The sequence below is a fragment of the Neophocaena asiaeorientalis genome, unplaced genomic scaffold, assembly GCF_003031525.2.
Source record: "Neophocaena asiaeorientalis asiaeorientalis breed wild unplaced genomic scaffold, Neophocaena_asiaeorientalis_V1.1 scaffold225, whole genome shotgun sequence".
NCBI lineage: Eukaryota > Metazoa > Chordata > Mammalia > Artiodactyla > Phocoenidae > Neophocaena > Neophocaena asiaeorientalis.
In genome coordinates this window covers 3,340,671-3,366,752 of record NW_020172364.1, presented here as the reverse complement: position 1 = coordinate 3,366,752, position 26,082 = coordinate 3,340,671, and the positions used below count along the sequence as shown (strand labels likewise).

Sequence of the window (26,082 nt, the reverse complement as noted above, 5' to 3'; positions counted from 1 at the left end):
TCGGCAGGCGGACTCTCAACCACTGCGCCGCCAGGGAAGCCCTGGGCCTTTTTTTTTTCCAGGACTGCAAAGCCCAACTGCACAGACAGGCAGAGAAGGCTCAGCACCTGTGGAAGAGGAACCACTCCATTTCCAACTGCTGACTGCCCACCCACAAGCGTAGATAGCCCACCTACCCCTTGAATGTCAAGGACCGCCTGGACAGAGTCTGTCCCTCTCCTCTCCCCTTCCACAGATTGAGGACATTCTGGATCTCCCCTTCCAAAACAAAGGCCAAGCTCTGAATCACAAGGCCTATCAGGCAGTTCCAGCCCAGCTGGCAGCACTAGCAATGGGATGTCCCCTCACCTGAGTCAGTTCCCCCAGCAAAGTCCTCATCATAGGATTCATCGGTGGAGTCCTCCCCATCCACTGATGACCATGCCCGGAGCTTGGCTTCTGCAATGGCAAATTGCTCGGCCACTCCTGAGAGGAAGGACACAGAATTCGTTTAGCAGAGAGAATGAACTAAGACTAGGGCTCAGCTTGGACACAGGAGAGGGTAGACACGGGGGTGTAGAAAGACTCCAACCCCCACATCAGGCCCAAGGAGAGGCACACGAGCATCCCTGATAAACCCACCTGCTGCAAAGCGAGCCTCTTGTTCACCCTCACTGAGGTCTGAGTAGGAGGAAAAGGCTGATTCTAGGGCAGCGGGCGAGTCACTTGGCTTGCTCCAGCCCTTCCACTCAATGAGGTGAGCCACTCGGCCCTGGGCCATGGCAGTGGGCTTGGTCACGTGGTCCTTCACTACCTGGGAAATACCTGAAGGTGGGCCAGAGTGAGGAAAGCTGGTAAGGGGAAAGACCAGGGAGCATCTGGGAGGGAAGTGGTAGGGTCCACATGTGCCCTTGGGTGGGAGGAGGAGGCTGGGATTCATCTGAGAAAGAGAGGAAAAGGGAGATCCCAGCAAGAGCTCACAGGATACAGTCCCCAAGGGCATGTGCAAAAGGGCAAAGAAAGGACCAAATGGCCAGAGGCACGGGAGAGGGTGCATACCATGCAGGGAGGATCTGGCCAGCGCAGCAATCTCCTGGATAGTTAGGGCTCTTCGGGACTTGGGCAGCATCGCGACTGTGTCTCCAACATTCACCTTGGGTGACAGCATGAGAGGGTGAGTGCCCCTCTGACAGCAGTGTCCCCCAGATGCCCGTACTCCACCCAAGGCATCAAGCGGATGTGGGAGCCGAGAAGAGATGCCAGAGCATCTCAGATGTCCCAGTGGCTGCTGGGATATGTAAGAGGGTAAAAAGCCAGGATCAGCAAACTGTGTCCTCCCAGGGAGCAACAGAGACTCCGTCAGGCCCAAAGAAGCAGAACTGCAGCTAACCCTCCACCGTCCCAGCTTGCAGAGGGGAGGGAAGCAGGTTGGCAAGTAAACGGAGTGGGGCCTTTGAGAAGAGCAAAGAGGAGGGGACAAGGGTATGGGAAGAGGGACTTCCCTTCAGGTCCTCTCTCCCTTGCCCCTCTCCTCCTCTCAGTCTTCTGACCCCCATTCTAGCTGTTTCTAGAGCCTACAGCATGACCAAAACCAAGCCCAACACCTTCTCCCCATATCTGGCCCTGCTTCCAGATTTCCTGACTTTGCATCACCCCACCATTCGCCCATTCAGCCTGGCTCCAAACCTCAGCTCTCCCCTATCCTGCTTACCCGTATCTGTTGTTAAGACCTAATGATTCCATCGCCAAACTGTCTCTCATACTACCCTCAACCATTCCACTCCCACTGCCACTGCCCTTCCTCAAGGGCAAGCCCTCAGTGCCCCTTGCCCAGATTAGCACAAGTGGTGGTCCCCCAAGTTCCAACTCACGCTGAGACTTGGAACACACTGTTTTCTCAGCCCAGAATGTTGTGTATGTAAGTGTTCCCCTCCCCCCTTCCCATGACTGTCTGGCTCTTTCTCATCTTTGAGGTCTTGGCTGAAATATTACTCTCTCAGAGGGCCTTCCTGGCCACCCTACCAGTAGTCCATCCTCCCTCTGCAGTCTGTAACAAGTCACCATCCTCAATCAACGTACCCCATGTGTGTCATTATGGTCTATTTCCTGTGTTTCCTTATTTCTTGTTGATCTTTAGCTCTTTGAGGAATTTGGTCTCTCTTGGTCACTGCTGTACCCTTGTGTTTAACATAGCACCTGGTACACAGTAATCTCTCAAAATACATAGGCTGAATGAATGAGGCAAAGTATAAATGTAAACAAATAATTTTCCTGGAGTGCAACTGCTCACAATATGTCCCTATTTAAAATCTTTCCTGGACTCCTCCAAGGCCCAGTGAAGCGCAAGCTTCACAGTCAGGCACTGAAGGAACCCACTACGTGAGGCCCCGGCCTCCTTCCAGGCCTGCTTGGAATCCACCACTGATCTCCTCTGCCCAGTAAAAGTCCACTTCCCCACCTTCCCTCCAGGCAAAGGAACGCAGCTTTCCCCTGGGCGAAGAATGCCATCCTTGCCTGACAAAATGCTCCCTACCATTTAAGGCCTGACCCTCAAGTGCCACCTCCCATTACGTTTTCAGTCCAGTTTCTCTCTCTGTCCTCTTGGATGCCTGCAGCCCCACCTTAGCGATGCCCTTGCATCTCTCCTGAGGGATCTTGGGATGGCAAAGCCTGAGTCTGATTCACCTGGGTTCCTACCTCCACCCTACCCCTGGCTCAGCACTCCTTGGCAGCCCGGGGAAACGTTTCCCTCAATGAATGAATGAAGTCAGAGGCACACACCCCCTCCTCGGCATTGCCTAGCTCTCCTCCGTTACGTTCCCACCCCTCAGAAGAGGGACTCCACCTGCCCCTTGACCTCAGGCCCACCCTGTCCCTCCCCTTCAGTACCTGGCTGACAGCGCCCCCAGGGTGGTGCCGGCAGCTTCTGGCCAGGCCTGGGGGGAGGAACACCTGGTGGGTGTTTCCTGGCTCGCCCCCCTCCCACCCATCAGTCCCCCCAGCCACCGCCATCCTTGCCTGCGCTCACGCAGCTGCGGCCCAGGCCCAGAGAAAAGGTGTATGTCTCCCTGGCAACCCATCACCATGCAACAGGGTCTCCAGGGATACGGCCCGGGATGCGCTGACGTCAGGGCCCAAGGCGCAAGAAAGCCCGCCCGCTGGCACAGCGCCAAGCAGAGCAGACCGGCATGGGGGCGGCCTTGGGGCCCCGCCGGCCGGATAGCGCCTCCGCTCGCTCGCAGGAGAAGGGAGCCAGGAGTAGGCTGGCGAAGCGGGGTGCGGCACACCCTCCCCACTACCAAAACCAGGGGCCCAGCACCTCTGGCAAGTCCTGGCTGTCCACTGAGGAAGGGCGGGAGGACCGGCTCCAGCCTCGGAGGGTCCGAGCAGATCCCAAGGAAGATAGAGAGAGGCCCCGAGGAAGTTCGATCCACTCCACAGCCCACGCCGGATCCGAGGCCACTGAGGGGTGGGGGGAAGGCTTTTCAGCGGGGCTCCCACTTCTGCCGAGATCCCCATTTTCATCCGGGGTTGCCGTTCCATTTCTCCATACCACCTCCCCCACCTCCCAGAATATAAGCATCCACCTGGAGCGCTCCGCAAGTCTGAAAGCCCCCATCCCACAGCCCTGAACTTCAGGCCTCCGGTTGCCCTTTTGTGGCAGCCACTCCTCACCATCCTCCTAAAGATATATCGTGTCATCAAAGCCCTAGGTATGAAACCTAAACTTTGATAAATTCGGAATTTTCTCAGGTTTCTCAGCCTACCCATTCCTCTTGGAAAGCACACCACAGTCTTCCACCACCATCACCACCACCAACTTGGACCCTTTACAGGCTTGCTCTGGTTCCCTCCTCTCGCCAGCCACAGCTTGTGCGCAGCCCTTTACTCTTCTTTTCTGACAAACCCGTGATTTTTTCTGACTTTCGCCCCAGTCCCCTAAGGCTTTTTCTTAATGCCCTGTTCGGCCCCAACTTGGTTGCTCCTATTTCAGCCTGGTTCCCCAAATCTAAGCCAGAGTAATTTTCCTCTTGCCACATAAGCATCCTACTCCTCAGCTTCCCATCACCTCCCAAATCACATCTGCGTCCCTGATCTCACCTCTGCGACTTGTCTGACAAGTCCATCGTCCTCCAGGCCCTTCACGCTGCCACAGAAACATTTTGCCCAGCACAGAAATCATAGGCATGCTGGCTGTGTTGATGCAGAGAACCAAAAGCCCAGAACTGCTCCAGGCTCAGCTCCCAGTTCTGTTCCTATTTTGGCTCCGGATGCTGAGCCAGTCCCCTCCCCACTTGGAACCTGTGCCTAGTCACATAAGGAGAACACTTCTGCCTCATGGCTTTGAGGAGGTGGGAGTGCCAGGGCCCAGCTGAGCTCTCTGGAGCTCAGGGAGATGAGGCTCATCCCCTAGACAGTGCCAACAGGCAATGTTGTGCCAACTGACCTTTAGCTGGAGCAGCCGTCTCTGTCCCTGAGCCTCAGCCAGCTGGTGGTCCCCAGAAATGCTACCAACCAGAAGGAAGACACAAGGTTACAGGCCATCCCTGGCTGCCAGCTGGTACCTAATCAGGGCTCTTGAGGCTAGTCTTGAGGTCAGCCAAACTCTCCTGACTAAAGGAGGGATGACTTCCTGAACTCTAAGCCTTAGCAGGGCCAGAGGAATCAGAGCAGCCTGCTGCTTCTCAGCTTCAAAAGTCATGAGATTAATTTAGGACTACAAATCCCAGAATTCCTCATGTGAACCCAAGTAAAGTACAAATCTCAGCTAGAGTCTCAGCTCCAAAGAACCTCAAGTACCACACATACTAAGGCCTGTGTGACTGACCGCCTGCCCTGAAAGCCCAGGACCCATTCCAAAGCCAGCCCTCAATGTCACAAGCTCCCGCCTGGCCTAAGGCGTGGAGAAATCCATGACACTGGAGTTAAGTAGGCTGGCCCACCTCAGACACTAGAACTACGGCCAGGCCCCAGCGTGCACCACCATCTGTGGGAACCAAGGCCCAAGCAGGGATCAGCAGTTGTGGGAAGGATGCCTTGATAGCCTCCCTTGGGCTCCTGTTTCCCTCCACAGGGTAGGGTGATATTTGTTTCCATTGGGAGTGGGATAAGGGAACTAAAACAGTTTTAAGAGGTGAGAGGTGATCAGGTGCTCACAGGTGCCCCCAAATGGGGCCGCGGTCCACTTCATCAACCTGCAGACTCTAAAGCAGGTAACAAGTTTAGTCAAAAACTCCGTGGTAGGGAGCATGGCCAGCGTTTCCAGACTACCTCCTGAAGGGGGTTGGGACACAGCTCGGAGAGGCAGGTTCCCAGCACAGGGCCACTCCCAGGACAGTGAGAGGAGAGATGTAGGCAGAGGGGGGTGATCGTGAGTGGGCGTGCAAGGCCAGTCGCCACGGGCTGGAGAGGGTTGACCAGCCCCTCTCTAGGCTGTGCGCTTCCTGCCACCCTCAGCGGTGGGGAGTCAGGCGGAAAGACCACGAGTCCACCCCGCAAAGCCCAGAGGCAGGCAGCAGGCCTTTAGGAGCGAGCCCGAGTCGGCTAAGCCCCCTCCCGGCTCGGCCCGCTCCCTCCTCTTGCCGGGCCCGCCTCCCCAGTGCAGGCTCCTCCCTCTCCCAACACCAGCCCCCTCCTCAAGGCCCCCCCCCCCCCCCAGCCCCTGGGGGCAGCCGCAGCCAGACTCCCCAACACCGGCCCGGCCTCCGCCTCTTACCCTGACCCGCCGGGCTCCGAGAGCCGATACAGCCCATGGCCGGGCACCCAGGCACGCTAGCCCGCGCTCGGGGCCCGGGCCATCGCCTTGCAGAGGGTCGGGCCGCGGCCGCCACCGGGGAGGGGAGAGCCCGTGAGAGGGGAGGGGGTGGGAGCCGCGCGTCCGCCAACGCTCCCGGGAGAGGGAACCGGGCTGGTGACGTAAGCGCGGGGGCGTGTCCACCCCCGCGTCAGCACCCAAAGCGGGCGGGGCGAAGCGGACGTCACAGCCACACAGATGGGGTCTGGGGCCGAGTCCGGCGAGAAAAGCTCGTCCTCTGCTCCCAGACCCGACTGCGGAGTGACCTGAAGGCAGGAGGGGTGGGAACCGAAGGGACGGGGCACGGACAAAGACCCACTGGGCCCGTGCTACCGGTCATACTGCATGGGGACAGAAAACCTCATTGTGTCCAGGGTTCTCCTCTTTTCAAGATGAGACCTTCAAGCCATAGGTTTCAGCTATACACGGCCTGAAACCCAGGGCCTTCACACACGAGTCTTCATCACATTCTGGTAGGAGCCGAGACAGGCAAGTGTGTTCTATGAAGTACCCCACAGCTGTCTCCCCCTTCTCCCCTCCTAATCAACAGTGAGCCTTACCATGTCCACTTTGAGGGCCAACCCTCCAGCAAAGACTCCCTAGCCCTCCCGATCATGGACAGGGGAAGAGGCAAGAGGGGTGCCAAGTTACAGAGAACAGTGCTACAGTGCCAGCTCTGGAAAGGAGGTTGCCCACCTACCCAGACCCCTTCTCCAGAGGGAGCAGGCCATAAAGCAGAGAGGCAGTGAGCTTAATTGAATTCATGTTTAATAATTACAGGCACCGTGCCCCCCCTTCCCCCTGCCCAGGCAGCAGCAGGGGTGGTGCAGGGGCTGGGGCGTATGCCCCCAGCAGCGAGGACGGCAGTCCCAAGAGTGATTTTTTCAGAAAATAAAAAAGGACCAGGGGCAGGCAGTGGTGCCCCCCCCCCCAAGACACACCAAATCTCAAGACTTTATATATATCTCTGTGCCCCAGGGGGAGGAGAGGGACACCTGGCAGCATCCCGGAGGGGAGCCCCAAGCAGCCCCAAGCCATCCTGCCTCTTCAGCCACTTTATTAACTCAGACATCGCACTACAGGCACCCACTGCCACTGCCACTGCCGCTGCCGCTGCTGCCACCCCCCCTTGCAGTCCGGGCGGCTGGCTTGGCCATCCGAGTGTCCATGGGGCTCCAAGTCCCCGGCCCCACCCACCCTCAGTTGTGGTCAGACTCCTCCTCCTCGGCCTCACGAAGCCACTTGAAGAAAGCTGTGACAGATTTAAGGGCCACACCCTTGCCCTGCTGTTCAGCGGGGTCCTTGCTACTCTCCCAACTATAGAAGGCGTCCTCCTTCACCACGTCCTCATCGTACAGCGCATCAAAGAACATCCGAAGCAGGTCTGCAAGCAGGCAGGACAGCAGTTACAGGCACGCTGCCCACAACCACTCCATCCCCCCTCCCAGGGATCCCTCCCCTAAGCTCCACTGCTGAGACAAGGCCCTGACCCACCGTGCTGACATTTGTGTGTCTGGCCATTCCAGAGTAACTATGTCTCTGACAGGATGCTTATCTCATGATCTAAGAGACTGATGTGCAAGAGTGAGTCACTTGGCCAAAACTCAGAAACCTACATGCACACCCTCAGATCCACAACCGCTGCCTATGGACAGCCTCCCACCCCCATCCCACAGCAATGGCAGCAACAGGTTATTTATCCCAAGCTTGTTCTCCAAATCCCATGCACACCCATCCCGGGGACCCTATACAATCAATTATCCACTCTGCCCTGTATTTTCAAGCCCAAGTTTCTCCCATCTAAACACAAAAGGCCTCCTTTACAACTGCTATCTCTTTACAGCCAAAAAGATCTGTCTTTTGACAAGAGATTAGTTGAATTCAAAGATTTTTGTCTATACTTGCTGTTTTCTTTTCCTCCTGATTCAGGTATTACTCTGTCCTTTCCAATCCAGATCCTGCCCCTTGCTGTACCAAATACTGTTTCTGCCAGGGTGGCCTCCGTGTTTTCACACTCCAGAGGCCCTAACTTTCAGATCTGCTCCTATGGAATCCGGGCACATCTAGCATTACGGACCACTTCCCTCTCCTAAAATCACTCTGTCCTTTGTTCATAGGGTCCTATCCTCCTTTGGTCCCTACCTGTGGAACCTCTACCTCCTCAAGGCTGTATCCCTTGGGCAATCCTATACCCTCTTGTGACTTGCACATGTGTTGCCCTGTGCCAGCAGTTCAAGAGATGGGCCTCCAGCCCTCACCTCTTCCTCTCCAAATGAAATCAGATACCCAGCTGTCTACCTGACTGACATCTCTGATCACCCCGACCAGGACCACAAACTCAACATGACCAAATTCAACTTGACCCAGTGTTCCCTACCGCCCAGTGAATGGCACCCCCCACTAACACCTCACCTGCTGAAACTATCCTGGGAGTCATATATGTCTTCCAATCTCTTACCACCCGCCCCCCAGGCCAGTGTGTGTCTTGAATCTGCCCACCCCTCTCCCATCTCCATTGCCACCAGTGAGGCTGAGTCACCACCAACACACCCCTGATCTGCTGATCCGGCCACATTCACATTCACCCCACTCCAAAACACTCTTCCCACTAATGGCCAGGATGATCTAAAAACTAAAAAAGAATGTTTAAAATCCTTGCTTAAAATCCCATAAAGGCCCTCTCCTATCCTTAGATCAAAGCCCAAAACTCATCCCGTGGCTTACACAGCCCTGCATGACCTGGCCACATCCATCTCTCCACCCAACTTGCCTCACATACAACTGGTTGCTGTGCTCTCCCACCCACACTGGTATTCCTTCAACAGTTTTTACCTTGCATCATGTTTTCTACCTCAGAGCTTCCCTTAACACACAGTTCCTTCTTGTCAAGTCTCCCCCTCCCACTTGTCATTTAGCTCCCATGTGTCAATTCCCACTCATTCTCTGACTAGGTAAATTCTCCCAGAGAGTACCCTTGCAAGATCCATTTTCCAACATTCATCTTGACTCCATGCCAACATGGGAACTATGCTTGACTTAATCACTGCTAATTATCCCAATGTCCTGGCACATACCTGTTTGCTAAATGCATTAACCTCAGGCATGTTAACCTAAGCCTCAGTCTCCCAATATGGAAAAGGGGGGAACACCATCTACCCTAAACAATAGTTGTGAGGATTAACTGAGGCAAAGAAAAGCAGCTCAGCCCTGTACCAGGCAGAGGGAGCACAGGATACTTGGGAAACGTTACCATTTATCACCTCTGCACTCCTGGCATCTAACAGTTGGCTAGGCACAAAACAGGTAGTCAATTAACCTTCAAGGCCGAGTCTTGCACTTGTAGGTAAGGAAACAAACAAATGTTTGTTGCAGGGGAAAGGACTCAACCATCAGGATATTTTGCTCTCCAGTGACCACCCACTTCTCCTGGATTGAGACCCTTTCCACAACTGCCCCTACTATCTGGTAGTTCCTCCAGCCCACCCCATCCCTGTGGCCTGGCTCTTACTGGGGGGCTGTTCTAAGGTCACTACAAGGGCCTGGAGGGCATAGAGCGCCTGCAGCTCCTTCTGCTCGTCACATAGGTACTTCTGTAGCAGTTTCGCTCGCGCTTTCAGCACCGCAACATCCACTCGGAGAGGAGTCTCAACTACAGGGAGGAAGACAGGGATAAGTGGAATAATGCACCCTCAGCCTGGTTCAGAACTGGAGACAAAGACGAAAACCTCCCTCCCTCCATATCTGTTGGGCCCACCCTTGCCCCACCAACTCCCTGGCTCCTCTTACAGATAATTGCAGAATAGCAGACCGTTGTCATGAGAGCTCGAACTAGTGTGTTGGATGCTACCTGCTGCTCATTCACGTTGGCCTGTGCAGAAGAAAGACAAATGGCCCATAAGTTCTGAATTATGCCTGGAAGGCTCCATTCTTGCTGCCCTCACTTGCACTACCTTCTCCTTTATCTCTCTTCCCCAACATCCAGGAGAAATATACCTCTATCCAGTCAAACACCCGCTGGTTACTGCTGCCCTCCTTCAGCAGCTTCTCCAGCTGCTTGCTCAGCTCCTCAGAGGACAGCAACCTCTGGCCAGGGGCTTCTGACTCCTCTCCCAAGGTATACTCCACCTTCTGCAAGGAAAAAGGCCCACAGTTGGGAGGTAAGTGTGTCACGTGAGATGAGGGAAGAGGAAAAGGACTGGCTGACCCCAACTGCTAGAGTTAACTTAAGTCCAGCTGCAAACCTGCGCAGTGACAAAGGCACCGACATCCTGGCCTTCAGGTAAAAATTCCTTCCAGCTGAGTCCAGCCTCTCGCCACAGCATCCCCACCTTCTTGGGACCCTGGAAAACATAAGACCAACTTAGCAACTCTCTTTCTCTCCAAGAAGCTAACAGCTCCACAAATATCATCCAACAAATGCCTACTGAAAGCCCACTAGGTGCCTGCTAGCAGCTCAGAATGCTACAGAGGTACTGAATGGGAACAGTACGCCTACGGTCTAGTAACGGACACAAACGTCAGTCAAACAACCACCCCAAGTCACAAGAACTCACCCACCACCATGCTATGAGACCTGGGGGATGGCCTGAGACCTCTAGGAAAATGTCAATTAGCTGTCACAGGATTCTCAAAGAATTACTGGACCACAAAATGTAAACAACCAAATCCAAATATCTCATCCTAGCCTTCCACACTCATCTACATTTTTTTCTAAAATAGCTTAGTTTTTCATTATTGCAAGTAATAAATGCTTATGGAAGAGAAAAACATCTAACAAGTATGCTTATTTGGTTCCCAAGTCCAGAAAATTTTACAAGCAGATGTTAAGTCCCCACCCCAACCCAACACAAATCAGAAATCTTCATGTAAATGGCAGTTTGAGTTCATTTTCTGTAAAGGGCAAGAGATTCTGAAGCCATCACTGTTTTACAATAACAGACATTCAGGATGACGCCATCAACCCTTGACAAAATTACTGTACTTCATGGATTTTAAAAATGCCCATTTTAACACCACTAAAACTGAGTTGTCTCACAGTTGGCATATTACCACATTTTAAAAATATGACCATGTCTTTTCTTTCTCAGCAGTGCATACATAAGATGTTGTAGAATCTATGGCACCTTAGAGTCAATGAAATACATAAATAGTCCCATATGCTTTTTCTTTTAAATTATTATTTTAAATTTCTCAGAAACTATCCTGGTACATATTTCTACCTAAAACAAGTAATATGCTGCTGAAAGAACAATTCCTCTCGATTCAAAGACTTACTCCTCTAAGTTCCAGATAGCTGAACTCTTTTAAAAAACTGCACTTCCCAACAACTCACCACTACTAAGTACCACACCCGACTTGCCTTTCCCATCATTTCACCCTTCTCCTTGCTAATCAAAATTAATTTTAACAAAGCAGTTTCTGTTGTGAGCGTTACCAAATAGACACCCTTTTGCAACTTCACAGTACTTAAGGCACTCCATTTCAGCTATTTTATTTCACACTTTACTTCACACTGTTGTTTTCATTAAGCTGTCGTTTCTTTTCCAACCTGTTTCCTAACTGTGTTTTTATTCACTGCTATGTTCCCAGTACCTAGTATACGGTAACTGTTCTAAAAGATGCTAGTTGAATGAATGAGTGAATCAATCAAGGGCCTAGAGCCTTAGATTCTCATTCTCCTCCAGCCTTGGCCAGAACCTACAATAGGCACTAGTCTGAGGGAGAGTGCCAGCCTCGACATTTCCTCTCCCAGGTACCCACACAGCACTACCATCCCACCAAAGGACCACGAGGCTTCAGGGTCACTGCCAGCACCCAAAACCACATGGTGGGAAGAGAAGTTCTCAACACACTACCTCTGAAAGGCTCTCTCACTCACCATGCTTTTGCATAGGAGCCCCAGGATCTCCAGCAACAGGGAAGCTGCTTTGCCCAGGGGTCTCAGAGGTTTTGTAATCTCCCTACAAGAGAAAAATCCAGTGTTGATAGCCTTCCACGCCCTCTCAACACACTATCCCATCCCTCCCTAAAGCCGGGGGTCTAAGTTGCCACACCTCCCCTCCCTCTCCTTCCTGTTTTTACCTCCCCTGAATTCCACCAAAGGGGACTAACCTGAACAGCTCCCCCATGGGCACCCCACCTTCATGCAGAATGGGCGTTACCAGTTCTGCTAGGTAGAGCCACACATGAGGGATGTCAATTTCCATGTCTTCAGCCAATTCCAGGATTTCATAGAGCCTGCAAAGAGAATTCAAAGTCAGCTAGGAGAGACAAGCTGCACTCCTACCCTCCTGCTGGGGCAAAGGCACGGCTAAAGGATCAACCGTGGAGCACTTCAGCAACACTTCCTAAACATGGGGCAATTATCTCAAACTAAGGCCGTCGTCTTCTCCTTAGATGGCTCACCCCCAACCCTGCCGAAAGTTATGTTGACCAGGATGGCTGAGGAGCCTACATTCTTACCTAAGGTTCCACGGGTCCTACAAAGGAGGGAAATTTGTGTGTATGTAAAAGTGGGAGGCCCACCAAGTCATACCCTTGGTAGTACTGAGCAGTAGAGAGGTGCCCGGCACAGAGCAGCTGGTGCAGCAGTCGCCCCATGTGCTCACGGGCAATGGCGCTGCGCTCCAGTGTGGACTCGATGCCGTGCCGCACAAAGATGAAGAGCAGCGAGGGCGAGGCCAGCTCCTGCACACACTGAACCGCCTCCTGCAGGGGCGCAGCGCACAGAAGAGAGACCAGTCACTGTCTGGCCCAGACCCTACACCTATGCCTGTCGGCACAGGCCCCTTCCCGCCCACCCTGCTGTCACTCAGACCACTCCCACTGCTTACCTTCATGTCATTGAGATGGAGGTATTCCTCAATGATGGCCCTGGATTTCTTCTCCAGCTCCTCTTCAGAGAGCGCAGCCTTCGGGGGACTCACAGGGGGCAGGGCGGCTTCTCGCTTCACTGAGCATAGAAAAACAGATCAGAGATTCTTCAATTCCAGTCTTCCTAGCAAGCAGGGTCTGGAGCCCTGAAGACACTGTCTGGGTAATAGCTAGTCCCAAACCAGCCCACACCCTTCCCTTCCCCACCCCCCAGCCCCTTACCAGCATCCCGCCCGCGGTCCCGATCCTCCGTGAGGCTAGCTGCCTTGCGCAGTCCCTCAGGCTGAGAGGGCCGCTCTCTACTCCGCTCCTCCACTTCCTTGCTGAAGCTCCGCTTGGTGGCGGGTGTCCGTGCGCGATCAAGCCGGTCACCACGGTCACCTCCCCGCTCACTCCGCTCTAGGCGGTCTCCCCGGTCCCCAGCTTTCTCACCTCGTTCCCGGCTCAAGCTACTCCTGGAAGAAAGACAGGCACATCGTCTCTCACCTGTACTGCCCACATGCACTCCTGTTTAACTATCCAACATGCTGAGCAACTGTCAGGCCTTGTTCTTGTCATCAGGTATATGCCCCAATCTCAGCCGGAAGCTCTGAGCATTACAGGTGTAAGGATTCCTATGGCAGCAGTCAAAACCCAATCAGTACTCCCAGTGTGAAAACAAAGACACCGAGGAAACCTCACCTCTGTACCACACGTCTGTTATCTGTGCTTTCTGTAGGTACTGCTTGTTGAAGGGCTGAGAAGCGATTCAAGGTACTAGTAGCTGGACGAGCAGCTTCTGATGCTGGGGAGGGAGAAAACCCAGATTAAAACCTATTTCCGTACATCCTATCTCCTACTCGCCAATTTAGGACGCTCGGTCCTAGTCCTGACACTAGAGTAGTTCAGTCCCTAGTGCCAAGTACACACTGCCTGTATTACCTAACTAACCACTCTGTAATGAAAGCCCCTGGTACAGACAGAGAAGACGCTGCCCTCAGGAGAGCTGATTCCTAACCACCCAGCTCTTTACAGTGGCCTCCATACCTGCATCGGAGGGCTTGGCTCCTGAGCCTCCACTGCTACCCTTGCCCCAGCTCAATCGTCCTCCAGGTGCAAAGAGCTGGTTGTTAGAATCAATGGAGCCAGGCTGAGGAAGGAAAGGGAGTGAGAGTCACGGGTCTGATCCAGCCAAAGCCCCCGCCAGCCCTCACCACACACAGCCGTAAGGGGCCCAGACCAGGGGCCAGGAAAACTTTCCCTGTAAAGGGCCAGACAGTAAATATTCACTACAGACCAGGCAGTTTGAACTACTCAACTCTGCCGCTGTAGCACAAGAGCAGTCACAGACAATACTTAAAAGGGATGAGTGTGGTTATGTTCCAATAAAACTATGCACACTGAGGGCTTCCCTGGTGGCGCAGTGGTTGAGAGTCTGCCTGCCGATGCAGGGGACACGGGTTCGTGCCTCGGTCTGGGAAGATCCCACATGCCGCGGAGCGCTGAGCCTGCGCTCCGCAACAGGAGAGGCCACAACAGTGAGAGGCCCGCGTACCGCCAAAAAAAAAAAAAAAAAAAAAAACTATGCACACTGAAATTTAAACTTTATATAATTCCTTAACACAAAGTATCGTTCACTTTTTGATTCTTTTCAACCATTAAACAACGTAGAAAACTCTCATTCTTAGCTTGCGGGCTGTAGAGAAGGAGGGAATGGCTGGATTTGGTGTGCATGTCAGGGTGCTGACCAGTGGTCCAGACCAATGTGAATACATCCCCTAGAGCTGGCAGTCCCGTCTCTAGCAATCTAACCAGCTAGTCTAAGGGGGAAAACTGAGCTGTCACCTTCCCAACCTCAGACAAGTGAGGGGATTAAGATCCAAACCTGTGCTTAAGGCCCATCTGACCCCTCTTTATCCTCCCATCACTGACATCAGCCCTTCCAACACACACACCCCTACCTTCGTGATCTTAGTGAGCCGTGAGGTGTCAATAGGGCGGCTGCCCTTGCTGATGGGCACTGTGTTCCAGCCACCATCATCCACAAGCGGAAGGCCACGGCCTGGGACAAAAAGGAAAGCATACTGGAATGATGGGTAAGTCCCAAGAACCCTGTTCGCGAGGGCTGCCCCCAGCCTCCCTTCCTCAGATCCTCAGTTCCATCATGGGGTCTCAGTGGCCCAGACACGTGGCACTAACAAGAAGTCATCAGTGGAAAGCACAACCCCTCACACTGTCCCTCCTCAGTCCCAGCCTCAAACTCACTGATGGGTGGGCCTGGAGGGCCACCCCGACGCTTGTCGCCGCCCTTGGCCATTAACTGCTGCACTTTTATGTGCTCCCGATGCTCCTCCATCTCAGCTTCCTTGTGGATTTGGTCAATCGTCTTGGGACCCTGGTCCCCTCGACGCGGCACCCAATTGCTCTGTGGCGACAGGCCAGTCACAAGGTAATTACATCAGACAGGGCCAGACAAAAGTGTCAGGAACTGGGACTGTGGGGTCAGAGGCAGCAAACAGTGGGAAAGAGGGGACACACACCCGTCGCAGATCCAGCACGTCTTGCAGCATAAAGCGGATTCGGGATGAAGTCTTCTTTTCCTTAATGATTTTTTCCATCTGGTTGAAATACTGATCCATCCGGGGCTAACAAGAAGCAAAGGGATCAAGTTCAGGAACTTCTAAAACTTCACCTCCCAACTACAGGCCATGCCCCTCCTCAGGCCTTCAGCTCCGCCACTGTAGCTCAGTAGCACACAGTGCCACTCAGACACAACAACTGGGAAGGGTGTCTGCCAGTGGACCGCAGACCCCACGCGCTTCAGCCTGTCCTCTCCGATACCCCAGGAGCCCCTACCTTGGCCTTTTCAAAGTCCAGGTCTTTGCCAATGGTGGTGAGCAGACGGCAAAGGCATTCAAGGGACTCTTCATCATGGTTCTTAAGTAGTTTAACGACACAGTCGTGCATGATTGCCTCTGTTAACATCTTCAGCTTGAACAACTCCCCGATAAACTTGATATTCCCTAAAGAGCGCCGCCGGGCTATGTCTCGAGCCTCTTCCAGCTCTTCCTTCAGGCGTCCCCGTTCCTCTGCCTGCCGGTCATGGGACAGGGACCACATCAAAAAGACAGCCAGCCACTCAGCTAAAACTGTTCTCTCTTCCACTATCTAGATTCCTAAACCTAGCAGCAAGCACTCACGTCCTAAGGCAGAGAAACCCCCAAAACACCAATATCCCCACCCCCACTTCTGCAGCTGAGTAGCATCTGGGTGAGCAGTGGAACTGGGAATGGAGTTTCTCTCACCGTAGCAGCTTCATCCATCTCTTTTTGCTTCTTCTCAAAAACCTCATCATCATCTTTGTCTTTTTCAAACTCTTTCTGACATCGATTTAACAACAGTTTTCGGAAGTTCACAGTCACTGTTGGCTTTTCTGTAGTGGGCACTTTCAGCTGTACGTCAAAGAGAACGCCACATTCAGACTAGTCCAGGGCAGGGAAAACCCTCCAAAAGTCTTCAACTACCTGACCCAGGAAGACCTCTGGCCCTGGCTCTGCCACCAACAGCACAGGATAGAGAACCAAGAAACTGGACTCAAGAGTCTTAGGAAGAGAAGTGGGAAGCTAAACCACAAGGTTTATAAAACAGTGGAAACTAACCGCCATGAGGCAGCGGCACATGTTGGCATAGGCCACGGAGAAGTTGGGTTCTGAAATGGCCTTCTCGAAGATGAGGTCAATGACCCCTTTGAGGCGTTCCTCGGTGTCGATGGCTAGCTGCGTCACCTGCTTCATCAGCTGCTGGAACATCTGGGGTGTCAGCTTATTCAGGATGGAGCGCACCCTGCGGAACAGGTCCTGGAGAGAAGAGGAGACAGAGAAAGCATAGAATCCAGTGAGGTTTTCAGAAGAACAGGGGCTGCTGGGAGGGATGGACAAAGTAGATACCAGTGATGAGAATGGACAGAGGCAAAGAGGGCAAGGCTGGCTCAGAGGGCAGACCTTGCAAAGAAGGAATGGAGACCAAACCACGACTTGCAGGTACCTGGGTTTTGCTGCCATCAGTGTCCTCCTCCCCTCGGTCCTTATCAGTCACTGTCCGCTTGCTACTGGGTTTCCAGGCCTTCTCTGCTTTGTTCAGCTTTATATCTTCAGTCATTGACACCGTGGCAATGATCTTGCGTGGTTCCTTTCGGGGGCCCTGCTGAGATCGCCGGGGTCCCAGGCCAGCCTGCTAAGCAAGGAACGGGGACAAGAGAAGCCACGGAACTAGTCAGCACGACCTACTACCACTACCACACATCTCCAGGGCAGACTTCTCCCCACCCCCACAATGAGATACAGGAAGCCAACACCCCCAACTCCCCTTGCCAGTCCCACTCACCGGCCCTCGGGGCAGCTCCCCACCTGGCCCACCCCTCGGGGGCCCACGGCTGCTAAGGGCTGGTCGGCCAAGGTTGGCAAAGGACGGAGTGAAGTCTGGGCCACAATTTATGCCTGGAAGTCTGGCGGGATCCAGTGGCCGCAATGGTGTTTTATTGGCCTGCGAAAAGGATAGGGAAGGTATGAGAAACAGGCTAGGGCTAGCTACTGACCACTCTTTCAAGACCTCTGGCTCCTCCCCAGCCAGCCAACCTGCCCAAACTTACCCTCTCCCTTAAGCCCACCAACCTTATCCAACACCACATCACTGATATGGGGCAATCCCTCTGGCTTCTGCATACTGGCAAAGATGAACTGAAAGCCAAGCAGGAACTCACGGTCATAACGCTTTTTCTCCTCAAGGTTTAGAGGCTTCCACTGATCTGCAAGGAAAACAGGATGAACCAATCACACTGCTTTCTCCTGGGGCCCTGGTAAGCATACTCAACCCTTCTCAACCCTTCCTTCTGCATACCTGACTTATATTCATACTTCTGTTCCCCCGGCTGGATGTTCTCAGCATTTTGAATCTTGTCTTCCTTTGAGTCCCAGGTCTCGTCTGCTTCCTCTGGTCGCGGGGGCACACTGCTGCCCTCAGGCTCTGGGCTGGGATTGCTGCCTACAGGAGGCTGATTTTCTACCTCTGGTACTCCTGGGTTCACCTGTAGCCATTGGACATTTTGGTTGCAGTGTGACCGCTGTTCCATACCCAAACTTTGCCCTTCTCCCTCCGCTTTCTGATCCCTTACCTCCTTGAAGGCATCTAGAAGGTCTCCTACAGCCTCCTTCTTATTAAGCTCCTTAATTTTCCGTCTCCTCTTTGGCACAGATACTGCCACTATTTGGGGGGGAGGAGTGAGAATAACTTAAGGAGTACCCCAAACCCCTCAGAAAAATAAAAAGCAGCCACTGTACAATATTCCCTTTTTTCATCACACCTTCTCTTGACTTAGAATTCCTTAATCTAACCCTTCGGTTAGATGGAATCTAACCCTTCCATTACAGGGCTTCTATGACCCAGATACAATGTCACAAGAAGTCATCAATGAAAAAAAAGAACCACACCCAGCGTGCCCCACCTCTACCATCCAGCCACACCTTACCTTGGGTGGCTGATGCCACCTCCAAATTCTGGGACAGGTGGGCTGGGACAGGGGTGCTCTCTAGAGGGAGCGGTTCCTCTCCTCCCTTCTCACCCTCAGCTTCTCCTTCCTCTTCCTCTTCTTCCTCTTCCTCCATGTCCTCCTCCTGAGCAGGGGAAGCAGCTGGAGGAGCCACAGCTGGAGTGGCAGAAAGGATGGTGGGGGGAGCCACCGATGCTGTAGCCTCCTTGGCCTGCTCCTCTGGTTCACTGACGGGGCTTAAGTCCACAGCTGGTGGCGAGGGGGCTCCGTTGAGCAGCTCCTCAGGTTGGGCAGTTGGAGCAATGGGCATGGGGGATTCAAAGGGACAAGCCGGGGTAGGGAGAGGGGCAAGCTCCGGGCTCGACTCCAACTCTGGTTCCAAATTCTCAGATAGGACTGTGCCATTAGGCTCAGGAAGAATTTCCACCTTGTGAGATGCCAGGGGGGTGGGAACCTGGAGAGGACTGGAAGAGAACTCAGATTCTGGAACTGGTTTGCTAAGTGTCACTTCTACTTCCAGTATGGGTTCAGCGAGGGGAGTGGGTTCTGGAGAGAGGCAATATGGCTCCCCAGTTTCAGGGGGCATGGGGGTTGATTCTTCTACAGATGTTTGTATCATCCCCGTTGTCATAGTGTCCCCAGGAATAGGGAGGACTGTGAGATTAGGCTCAGACCCCGGTTCCAAGACTGGGGGTGGTGATGGGGTTGGAGAAGGTGATGAAGGCTGGGATTCTGAAGGGCTGTGCTCTGGGCCAGGCAGTCCTGGCCGCTCCCCAATGATTGCTCCCTGCGACCGGTCATCTGCACCATAGGAAGAACGAGTAATTAGAGGCAAGTCCTTCACTGCTACTGCTCTTCCTCCTCCCAGCCAAGCATTCCCAACCTAACAGCCCCCTACACACACACCAGTCTTCTCCCACCTAGGTCTTTTCCATTCTCACTCAAAATCCAATCTACCCTAAAATCTGACTACCTGACACCTAGTTCTTCTCTGAAAAGAAAACAGGATGAACCAATCACACTGCTTTCTCTGGCACCCAGTTCAAGTCACTCCACTTCCTTGGTTTTTTAAATGTTCACACTCCTTTTCCCCATAAAGGCTCTGCCCCACCTGCTTACTTACCTGGCCGGACAACAACAGCAACCTGGGGTGTCTCCCCATTAGCCTGAGGCTCCAGACCACCTCCCGTCTGCAGGACACAAAGGGTTACCAAGTTTGCCCTGAAGAGTCCCACAACCCTTCTTTACTAGAGCCATTTCTACTTTAGCCGCCTAGAAATCCAGGAAAGCAGGGAAATAAATCCCTTATTTATTGAAGAAATAAATAAGTTGAAGAAAAAGATCCAGGGACCTAGGAGTCCAGGGCAGAACAGCCATCCCAGCCAGGGCATCACTCAAAGAACAGTACCTGGGGAGGGGTGGGTGTGGAGGCAGTGCGGGCCCCAGACATGATCTCCTCCGTGATATCCTTCCCTCCTTGGTTTGGGTCTCGAATTCGGATCTGGGGGAAAAGAAAGCTACAGGATGAGTGGGAAGCAGGAGGAACCCACCTCTCCACCCTGCCCCACTCCTAGGACTCCCCACCCCTCACTGAGAAGCAGGCAGGTGGGTGCCAGAAACTCCATGAGTTCTACTGTCAACCCATCCAGCTGCTCTTATAGTCTCCTCTTGGCCGCTACCCATAAGACACCCTTGACCTCACAGCAGCCACGTACATCACAATGCTCCTCCCTCCCTCATCCCTGCCCAACCAGAAGTCCCCAAGAAGTGGCTGCATGCCCTGGGGCCCAGGACCCCCATATAGCACCCATCCGGCTCACTTGTGGCTAGTCTGCTTGATCTCTGGGGGCAGAGACCAGATCCAGTGGGTGGAGCGAGGGTGACTCAGCGGCTTCCCCAGCCCTGGCACCCTATTCTGGGCACCACGCCCAGGGCTTGAGGACCGAGCAGAGGCGGAGGCCTCAAGAGCTTCCAGGACTGGGGGGTGGGGCCACCGAAAGCAAACCATTTCCAAGGCAAGCCACCAGAAACCCAAAACCAAACTTAGATGTTACGGACCCAGGACCCAGGTCTCTAAGGAATTTCCCCACCAGACACTCCAATCTTCCAGTAAGCTTCTTCTACACGGAAATCTTAGCACCTTACAAAGAACCTAAGCACTTCACAGATCCCCATTCTCTGCCTACTCTCAGCTGAAGATCTCCCTCAATTTCCTGCTCCCTGACCCACAATGTGCCTGACCTTGATTCTCCCTTTCCCAGATATCCTAGAGCCCCCTGCTGCTACTCACCGTCTTCCGCTCCCTCTTGGGAGCAATCTGGGGTGGCTGGTTCATCAAAACCGGCGGGGGAGCCACACCAGTGGGAAATTGCTGCACACCCTGGGCTGGGTAGTAGGCGCCAGCTTCGGGGGCGGGAGGGACACGGAAAGGAAGAACAGTGGCAGGGTCAGAGCCCAACCACATACAAATGCCTGCTTGAACACCTCCCACCCCCTGGAGAACCTCTCATCACCCACAGCTGGCCCCTCGCCCTGCCCCACCCTCCTCCCCAAGGGAATGAGGTGTCTATCAAAGCTGGGGAACCAGTCTGAACTGCGTTTACAAGAATTCCTAACACTGACACACACACCCCTTGTAGGCAGGCACTTCTTCCCCACCACACACCAGCTACCAGGACTATGTCTGCTCCTCTTCTACCCCGTAAGGTAACACGTATGCACCCCACCCCCAGCAAAACACACACATATACTCTGAGAGAGCAGCAACTACTTAACCTGAAACAGAATCAGGTCTTTGGCTGGGAATGATAAAAACAGATTTGCCAACCCTGTTCCATTCAACCTGAGTCCAATTCCAGTCTCCAGCCCTTTGCTAAGGGGCAAGGAAACAAAAAGTAACATTATGAACCAGGCCCAGGATGAGAAAAATTCCTTAAAGCAATGGTCTCCAAAATGGGATACATTCTTTAATATCATCCATAACCTCCACTTGTTTGTTTCTGACAAGCAACATTAAGTGCTATTTGTCTAAATTATGCATACGTATAACAAACAAAAACATACATTAAAAGTACATACTCAAAATTTTTCCTGATGGTCAAAAAATTTTGGAAACCACTGCCATAAAGAACAGACTAATCCTTTCCTAGAATATAAACGAAAAACAGCTACAGAAACCTCTCAGATCCACGTTACATGGGCTCCCCCCAACCATGGAACGAGTGTCACAGGGAATATTTACTAATACGCCTTCAAACTAGTGCTTGAACTGTATTCCTTGACATGGGGAGGACTCCAACTCTCAGCAACAGTATAAAATCCTCTCCGTACCACCCCCCAACACCAGTTACATATTAAGCACCAATCCCTGCTACCCCTGTCATTTTTAGACCAAGAAACAAGGCTGGGAAGGGTCTTAGCAATTAATAGGTGAGTTTAGATGCTCCCTGGGACTCACTCACACCTGACTCCCTCCCCTGCTTACCGTAGGTCCCAAACTCTGTAGGGCTTGCACCCGGATAGAAGCTTGGGGCTCCCGGCTGCACGGGATACTGCTGTGTCGGGACAACATATGTGGAACGCCCCTGGTGGAGGGGAAGGGGGAGAAGGAGGGGAGAGGAGTTGACGGAGCTACGAATACCATATCAGACTACAAAGAGAATATAAGGCAAGACAGGACAAGCCAACTCTAGGCAATGACCAGAAGAAAGTCCCACCTCTGGAGAAGAGATGGGACTGGGGGGTCAGGGTAAGGAAAGTGGGAGTTGGGGTACAAGGTTGTGTGGCCTCCAGCCCCCAAGCCTCCAGCCTCACCTGTCCAGGGATGTAGTAGGCCCCCTGGGAGGCTGGGTAGGAGATCTGGGAAGGGATCATCATTACTTGGGATCCAGCAGGGTAGACATGGGCAGCTGGGCCAGGGCGGGCGGGGGCTGCACTCTGCACTCGGGAAGCTGCACTGCTCGGGGGCTGGGCCCGGCTAGGGTAGAAGTGCTGTCAGGAGGGAGGAAGGCAGTTGGCACTGGGAAGGGGAGGAAGTGGACAGCAAAATGGCCATTCTGCTATATCTCTAGTCTGGACAGAAGTGCCAGGGGCTTTGGAGCATGGGGACCAACACTTCCAAGATTCACCTGACCAACTGATGTTTAAGTGGCCTCTTGTACTCACAATGTGCCCTCCAAACTCAGATACACACTTTGCACTCTGCATATTTACTCCCTCCTTGCCATGCATACTCATGTCACCTCCTCCAGTCCATCCTTCAGCAGAGGCTTCCTAACACCCAGATGCATCATGCCTAAGTAAAGCCTTTTTCAGCAACATACTCCCCAGCATGCACTGCTCCACCCTAAGGTACTGAGGAGCTAACCGCTAACATGCAAGTCTCCCAGTTCCCAGATACGCGCTATGCAAGATTTAGCCCCTAACATGCATTGGTCAGCCTCAGAATGACAACCTGGAGAGCAAACAAGTCCCCACCCTGAGGAACCCCAGTCCCTGTCTCTAGCCCCTGACTAGGGTGGAGGGTAATGGTGAGACCAGGAGAGAGTCCAGGATTAGCAAAGGGGTATTACCTGCAGAGACCTGAATCCTCCCTGAGAGCACATGGGGACAGGAAAGAAGAGAATTATCCCCAAGGTGAGGGGAAAAGATGAAGGAAAATATGAAGGACGCAGGACAAGAATCCTCTCCCACTTAATGAGGAAGAATTTAGGGAATAGAGAAAGGCAAGAACCAGCTGGAGTGTTTATCTTCCCACAGTCCAAAGAGAAAGAAGGGATGGGGAATGGAGCAATGGCAACCTCCCAGTAAAAGGAGGAAATAGGAAAGCAGGGCCCAGAGAGCTGGCAGCAGGGCCCAACACTGCCCCCAATTCTTAAGGCACCAGGACCCCTAGTAATGCCATCCCCACCGACCATATACTAACCGAGGGGCCAGCCACCGTAAGTAATCAACAGTGCGAAGTGCAGAGCCCCATGAAAGAACACATAGCAACTGTCAGGAAACTGGGGCAGGTACAGGGCCTCCGTAGTTTCCATCCTAGGCCCAAACTGGCCTAAGCTTTACGTGGCTCCCACCCATGTCCCCTACTCCCCTCCCCACAGCCCCTCACCTGGCGGGGCTGAGAAGGCGTGTTCATTTGTGTCGCTTGAGGCGTACTGAACACCACCGGTGCTGTCTGCCCCGGGGGAAACGCTGGCTGAAGGGGGGAGACCAGATTTCAGCAAGAGGGGAAACCCAGGTGGGGCAGAAACTCAAGCTGGTGAAGGGGGCAGATCTGTGGCAAGAGCCTCAACAGTCCACATATACCCTCCCCATGACAGCCCCTGGGAACAGCCCAGGGGCCATGTCTCAATTTGGCAGCAGGAAGCTGCACTTTGCCCTGACACAGAAAGGGGTGGGAAAATCCAGAGGCTGGAACCTGTTCCTGACCCGGCTGCCTGGTCTCCCCAACCTGCACCCCAGTCACTGCTAATTCCTCCCTAATTACCTGTGGGAGTCCAGGGGATGGGGCAGGTGGGGGGCCTGTGGGCTGTGGAGCTTTGTTCATTTCATTTGGTGCCACATCAGGGTCCCCCCAGCACCTGTTGGGAAAGAGAGGAGCTCAGAAAGGGGAAGGGACCCAAGCTGAAGGCAAATGGAGTCGGGGAAGGGCTGAAGCAAGGGCTGGGGCCCGCAGTGAGCCCCGGAGGCGCCAAGCGGGTGAAGGAACATTAAAGACCCAGCTTACGCCCCCACCAACACCCTGTCAAACCCACACCGCCTCCAACCACCCCCCTGGCCTGCTGAAACAGCCCCTCACTCACCCCCTCGGTTAAGAATAAATCCACGGTGCGGCCTACAGGTTCTGGGCATCCGAGGGCCTGGGGTTGGGAGGTGAGGGGTATCAACCTGGCTCCGCGGGGCCCAAGACCAACCAGACCGGAAATTCCAGGTCTCGCTGGCACCAGGCTCCCGGATCACAAACGGAGCTAGCAGCTTCGGCCGTGGTGTCCCCACCCCCCACCCGGGGACACCGGGTTCGGGGCCTGGCCCGGGGGCACACGAGGCACGCCTGCCGCGGGTGACCGCGGGGGCACCCGCGCAGGGCCAGAGACGAGGCCTGCCGCTGCCCAAGAGTGGAGGCCAGGAAGGGCGGTAGTCGGGCCGTAAAAGGCCAGGCGGGCGGCGGCCGAAGAGGAGCCGGTTTGAAGCAAGTGAGGGTCGGCCCGGAGGGCGGGCGGGGCCGGGGGCTCCTCCCTGCCCGCCGCCGCCGCCTCCTTCCCCTGCGCCCTCCCTGCCCAGCTTTTGGGTCGGGCCCGGACATGGCGGCTTTACCTTCAGTCTCCTTCAGTCCGCGCGGCCGAGCCCCACGCAGCCGCACAGACGTAGTCCACAACCATTTCCGGCTCCCCGCACGGATCCCGCTCGGCGGCCACCGCTTCTCCGCAGGCGCAGCCGGCGCCCCCACGTGACCGGCGCAGAGGGCGGGGCTTCGCCCAGCGCCGTGGAGCACATGGGATTTGCCCCGCCTCGTCATGTGACAGCCACTGCCCGCCCCGTGTCCCCTCCCGAACTTTGGAACTCCCCAGACCGAATCCCCTCTGCGTCTCTGTTCCGCGGTTCATTCATACTTCGAGCAAGTATTTATTGACTGCATACTGTGTGCTAGGCGAAGTGCTGGCTGAGGGCTGAGAACACTGAAATTAAAGACTCAGTCCTGCGGAAGTAAATCTTGGACAAATACGGAAAGAAATACGAATTAGGCAGCTTTGAAATAATGTAACTTTGATCACTGAAAGACCTATTAAACTGAATGTTACACTAAAAGGATTGAAACATTCTAAGTAGGGAATTAGTAGATTTGTCTTTTATAGAGATCGGCCACTCCCAGGGAGGGACTAAAACCAATCACGGAAAGTTCAAATAGTGATGGAAGAAGTAATCCAAGACCTCTCCTTGCCCGATAGCCAAGATTTTGAACCGCCTGAAGGGACACACTAGAGCCACATCTAGTTACTCAGAGTCAGCCTGGATTTTAATCCAAACTGCCACTTACTCCCCTGGCGATGTACCTACTATCTACCTACTTAATACCTGTTGTAAAATGGGGATATTTGAAACGAGGCAGTCTGGCTCAGTTCTGGGCTTTTACCCATCGTGCTTTCACGCTATTGGATTGTGAGGATTAAAGGAATTAATTTTTGTGAAAGTGCTTAAAACTGTGCCTAGGTATCTAGCTCTGTTTTCTCTCTCTCCTCCCCACCCCCGTCTCTGTATACAAACACATATAATCTCAAAAGAAAACATTTTCTTTGCACCAATGATGAACTGGTCACTCAATATATGACCTTTGTGATCTCACTTAATCCTCACAATTTCCTACAAAATGGGTTGTATTATTATTCCCATTATATCTGAGTAACTGAAACTCCAAAGAAAGGAGAGCAAAATAGACACACAGAGGAGGAACCATAAGGAGAATGAAAATGCAGATCTAGAGTGTTCTCTGTTACACTCTTCACTTGACTTCTGTGACTTTATCATGTATGGCTGGCTCCCTTCTCTACTCTTCTCATTTCTCTTTCTCCCTAAGCAAACTAATAAATAAAAATCAGTTACTGCCTGCATGCCAATTCGTTCCTAGCTCAGAAATCATTCTCGAATTCCAGTCAGAACAAGGTACTACCTAAAAGACATCTTCAGGGCTTCCCTGGTGGCGCAGTGGTTGAGAGTCTGCCTGCCGATGCAGGGGACACGGGTTCACGCCCCAGTCCAGGAAGATCCCACATGCCGCGGAGCGGCTGGGCCCATGAGCCATGGCCGCTGAGCCTGCGCGTCCGGAGCCTGTGCTCCACAAGGCGAGAGGCCACAACAGTGAGAGGCCTGCGTACCACCAAAAAAAAAAAAAAAAAAAAAAAAGACATCTTCACCT

General features: G+C 53.5%; 2 protein-coding genes and 1 non-coding gene across 10 annotated transcripts in view; all 3 read right to left on the bottom strand.

The window, feature by feature from the left end:
• FAM131A (family with sequence similarity 131 member A) overlaps positions 1-5,865 on the bottom strand; it is an 8,301-nt gene extending 2,436 nt beyond the window's left edge. Inside the window, exons 1-6 of one of the 3 annotated variants that reach the window (XM_024767240.1) lie at positions 5,696-5,815; positions 4,427-4,487; positions 3,299-3,441; positions 1,039-1,132; positions 622-804; positions 349-465 (exon numbers count right to left, since the gene is read on the bottom strand). In XM_024767240.1, the coding sequence (XP_024623008.1) occupies positions 349-465; positions 622-804; positions 1,039-1,108 (370 nt within the window). In that variant the 5' untranslated portion in view covers positions 1,109-1,132; positions 3,299-3,441; positions 4,427-4,487; positions 5,696-5,815. Of the gene's footprint in view, positions 1-348; positions 466-621; positions 805-1,038; positions 1,133-3,298; positions 3,442-4,426; positions 4,488-5,695 lie in introns of all 3 variants that reach the window. The other 2 variants (XM_024767231.1, XM_024767248.1) reach the window with 2 other exon arrangements.
• A 659-nt stretch (positions 5,866-6,524) lies between these two features.
• Positions 6,525-24,619, bottom strand: EIF4G1 (eukaryotic translation initiation factor 4 gamma 1). Of its 6 annotated transcripts, none has more exons than XM_024767192.1 (33): positions 24,486-24,619; positions 23,975-24,031; positions 23,659-23,752; positions 23,281-23,367; positions 21,984-22,160; positions 21,655-21,754; positions 20,461-20,573; positions 19,579-19,671; positions 19,294-19,360; positions 18,150-18,971; positions 17,796-17,884; positions 17,522-17,708; positions 17,296-17,429; positions 17,009-17,167; positions 16,670-16,858; positions 16,285-16,482; positions 15,931-16,077; positions 15,482-15,718; positions 15,166-15,270; positions 14,891-15,050; positions 14,587-14,687; positions 13,673-13,775; positions 13,328-13,430; positions 12,869-13,101; positions 12,607-12,725; positions 12,309-12,481; positions 11,885-12,010; positions 11,652-11,733; positions 10,015-10,113; positions 9,767-9,901; positions 9,560-9,641; positions 9,282-9,422; positions 6,525-7,157 (listed from the first exon to the last, which is right to left on the bottom strand). In XM_024767192.1, exons 3-33 carry the CDS (start codon positions 23,716-23,718, stop codon positions 6,973-6,975), a joined length of 4,806 nt encoding a protein of 1,601 aa, XP_024622960.1. In that variant the 5' UTR covers positions 23,719-23,752; positions 23,975-24,031; positions 24,486-24,619; the 3' UTR covers positions 6,525-6,972. The 6 variants fall into 6 exon arrangements, with proteins under 6 accessions (XP_024622960.1, XP_024622965.1, XP_024622975.1 ...); XM_024767197.1 differs by having other exon boundaries at positions 16,670-16,855; XM_024767207.1 differs by lacking the exon at positions 21,984-22,160 and having other exon boundaries at positions 6,973-7,157.
• Positions 14,767-14,842, bottom strand: LOC112415766 (small nucleolar RNA SNORD66). Its single transcript, XR_003006370.1, has one exon. It is a non-coding gene; the product is annotated as a small nucleolar RNA SNORD66 (small nucleolar RNA).
• Positions 24,620-26,082: the final 1,463 nt, after the last annotated feature.